This window comes from Trachymyrmex cornetzi, unplaced genomic scaffold (genome assembly GCF_001594075.2).
Source record: "Trachymyrmex cornetzi isolate Tcor2-1 unplaced genomic scaffold, Tcor1.1 scaffold1543, whole genome shotgun sequence".
Lineage (NCBI taxonomy): Eukaryota > Metazoa > Arthropoda > Insecta > Hymenoptera > Formicidae > Trachymyrmex > Trachymyrmex cornetzi.
This window is the reverse complement of record NW_017296139.1, coordinates 17,970-21,112: the sequence shown is the minus strand read 5'-3', so window position 1 is coordinate 21,112 and position 3,143 is coordinate 17,970. Positions and strand designations below refer to the sequence as shown.

The 3,143-nt window shown below is 27.9% G+C and overlaps 1 protein-coding gene across 1 annotated transcript; it reads right to left on the bottom strand.

The window, feature by feature from the left end:
- Positions 1-1,035: 1,035 nt before the first annotated feature.
- LOC108758221 (uncharacterized) lies at positions 1,036-3,051 on the bottom strand. The gene is made up of 6 exons (XM_018503045.1): positions 3,015-3,051; positions 2,860-2,940; positions 2,662-2,769; positions 2,364-2,569; positions 1,260-1,419; positions 1,036-1,157 (listed from the first exon to the last, which is right to left on the bottom strand). The coding sequence occupies exons 1-6, from the start codon at positions 3,049-3,051 to the stop codon at positions 1,045-1,047; spliced, it is 705 nt and encodes a 234-aa protein (XP_018358547.1). The 3' UTR covers positions 1,036-1,044.
- Between the last annotated feature and the right edge of the window lie 92 nt (positions 3,052-3,143).

Sequence of the window (3,143 nt, the reverse complement as noted above, 5' to 3'; positions counted from 1 at the left end):
CAAGGATTTTTCAAGGTCAGTACCATACTTCCCCCGTGTAACCCTAAACTTTTCATACGAAACATTTTTCTCTATCCCTACTAGTTTTCGAGATATTTGACTGGATCACTTCAGATGGTCCACCCTGTATAACAGAATCGGGGAATTGTGTGTTCAATATCTTACATCGCTGAATTTATGAAGTACTTGGATGGATTTTTTCTATAATTGAATACTTTTTGACATATATGAAGGAAAGTTGTTACCGAAGAATAATTGTTAAACTGAGAAGTAACGGATCATTGCATGAACAAATTTTGTTTGATTCCAATAACTATAATGACTGTAGAAAACACTAGCGTCTTACTAATTTCCCAGACAACATTTTGACGTCTTAAAGGCGGCTAAAAGACGTCCGAAAGTCCCAAAGTCATATTTCAAGACGTCTTAAAATTATCAGAAAGACGTCTTTAAGACGTCTTTAAGACGTCTTATGACCCATTTTATAACGTCTTTAGGGAGTCTTTTAGACGTCCTGTATTTAGACGTCTTAAATCATGACGTCTGTTAGACGTTTTTTAAGGACATTTTACTGTCTTTTAGACGTCTTAAAGACATTATTCTTACATATTATATGACATTTGCGACCTTTTTAGACGTCTCTAAGACGTCGTAACGTTTATTTGGGAAATAATTTTTAGACGTTTAATTTTAGGTTAAATTAGTCGTGTGCCAATATATCTATACATAGTCAGCATTGAAAATCTATAATTACACGTAACGTAAACTATAAATTTTATTGTAGTTAAAATTACGTATAATTATAGATTTTTAATGCTGGCAGTGTATAAATATATTGACACACGGCCATTGTTTATTTAAATTTTTTATATAGCGTACATATATTTACAGATGTATAATTATAAGTTTAATGAGTGTTAAATAAGTTTAATAAGAGTTAAATAAGTTAATATAAGTTAAATAAGTTAATAAGTTTAATAAGTTTATTAAGTTATAATTATAAGTTTTTCAGAACTTGATTAATTTAATTGTGTGTGTTTGTGTTTATTTGCAAGTTTTTTGGGAATATTTAACTCGATCTCCAGCATGCCGTAACCACTCTTGAATCACTTTTTGTACTTCGTGCAAACTACATTGCTCTGCATTAGACACATATTCTAAAATAATTATAAAATTGTTTATATATATATATATAATTACAGATTTTACACTTAACATAAAAAATTTAAAAAACATTAAAAATTATTAAATTAAATTACCTATAATAATATTGGCAAATACTGTATCCTTTATTCCCAGAGACTCATTTCGTCCTGTCCATGATAATTTTTGACACAATGTGTCTACCAAAACAAATTTTAATATGTTTCTTGTTTTCCCACTAAAAGAATTTCCTCCAATTCTCGCAATTTTACTATTCTGTAATTAAAAATTATATATATTATATATATAAATTTATATAAGCGATATTATTTTGCAATGTAATAACGTTTTCGAATGCAGTGGATTTGAACGTATATGATAGTTTTTTTAGTAGGTATTATACCACTATGATACACTACCCAACAAAATGAAAGGATCACTAATTGTTCCATCCTGTAAAAGTAGGCAAATTTTGAGATAGAATAACTTTGTCAAAAATCATCATATCGAGATTTAAAAAAAAGCATTTAAAGCTTGAAATCTCTACTTTTCAGACCTATACTTAAAAAAAACCGCACTATTGATATTTCATAAAGTTACACAAACATAAATGAAGATATATTAGACCTCAAAATTTTTTACGAAATTTGCAAAGTTCCACGGGGCCAAGTAAAAATTGTGCACAAATGCGGTTTACAGCTTTTGAAAGAATGTATCTTTACCTTTAATTTGCATTTTTATCGACCTCTGTACAATTTTTTTTCACCAAGTTATTCAACATTGAAGTAAAAATGACCTTTTGCTTCAACATTGATGATTGAATAACTTTTGGTGAAAAGAATTGTACAGAGGTCTTATCTAAAAAAGCAAATTAAAGGTAAAGATACATTCTTTCGAAAGCTGTAAACCGCATTTGTGTACAATTTTTACTTGGCTCCATGGAACTTTGCAAATTTCGTAAAAAATTTTGAGATCTGATGGATCTTCATTTATGATTGTGTAATTTTATGAAATATCAGTAAAACGGTTTTTTTTATGTACAAGTCTGAAAAGTAGAGATTTCAGGTTTTAAAATGCTTTATAAAAAATCTCAATACGATGATTTTTGACGAAGTTATTCTATCTCGAAATTTGCCTATTTTTTGCAGGGTGAAACAAGTGATCCTTTAATTTTGTTGAGTAGTGTATAATAGCCTTAGTTTTGAGAAGTAAATACTCACAAATTGTTTCCGGATTTTTTCTGTTTGTAAATCTTTCTCCATATCTAAAAATGATTTTCTTGTTGCTAATGGAAATTCTGGTAATAAATTTGCTTCATTTGTTACGACTATTTGGTTTGTTTCCGGATTTGCAATGAAGTTGATAAGCAGATTCAATTTTCTAAATATTTTATCTTGTACTCTGTCTCTCTCTCTACGGCATGCATCTATAATAATGAAAAGAGACCAATATTAAGTTTTTACTTATTATTAAAAAATATAATTAGCTTAAATAAAAAAATAAAGAGACAACGCTTACTACAACATGTGTGAATTTCATCATTTTTAATATTATGTGAATCATCTAGATCATCATTTTGTATATCATGCGGATCATCTAGATCACTATTCGATATCGTACTATTATCTGTAATTATAAAACAAGATAATTTTTATATTTACAAAAATATTACAAACATTAATGTTTATACTTATAAAAATACAAATATGTTTATACCTGCAGTAGATTGCGATTCATTGGCAATTGTAACATTGTCTTCCACGAACAGAATTTGTTCATCACGCGCACGTGCAACATCTAAAATGTAATATTTATTTTTATTATCTATTTAAATACATTTTTCGGTTTCAATTTGTAAAAATAAAACTTGCCAAAAGAAGTTAAATAGTTTCGTTTAAAATAATTCATCTGTGTACACGGAGAAAATTTTATATTTAAAATTACTATAATGTGGTAGTAGCTGCGGTCTTCATGTAAATTATAAGTTTAAATGCTATAGT

What these genes read in the sequence shown, in the direction of transcription:
- LOC108758221 (XM_018503045.1), bottom strand. Translation starts at nt 3,051, where the DNA reads ATGAATTATTTTAAACGAAACTATTTAACTTCTTTTG. An exon ending in TGAATCGCAATCTACTGCAG is followed by an intron (nt 2,770 to 2,859) that starts GTATAAACATAT and finishes TTATAATTACAG; the next exon opens with ATAATAGTACGATATCGAAT. An exon ending in ATTTGCCAATATTATTATAG is followed by an intron (nt 1,158 to 1,259) that starts GTAATTTAATTT and finishes TAATTATTTTAG; the next exon opens with AATATGTGTCTAATGCAGAG.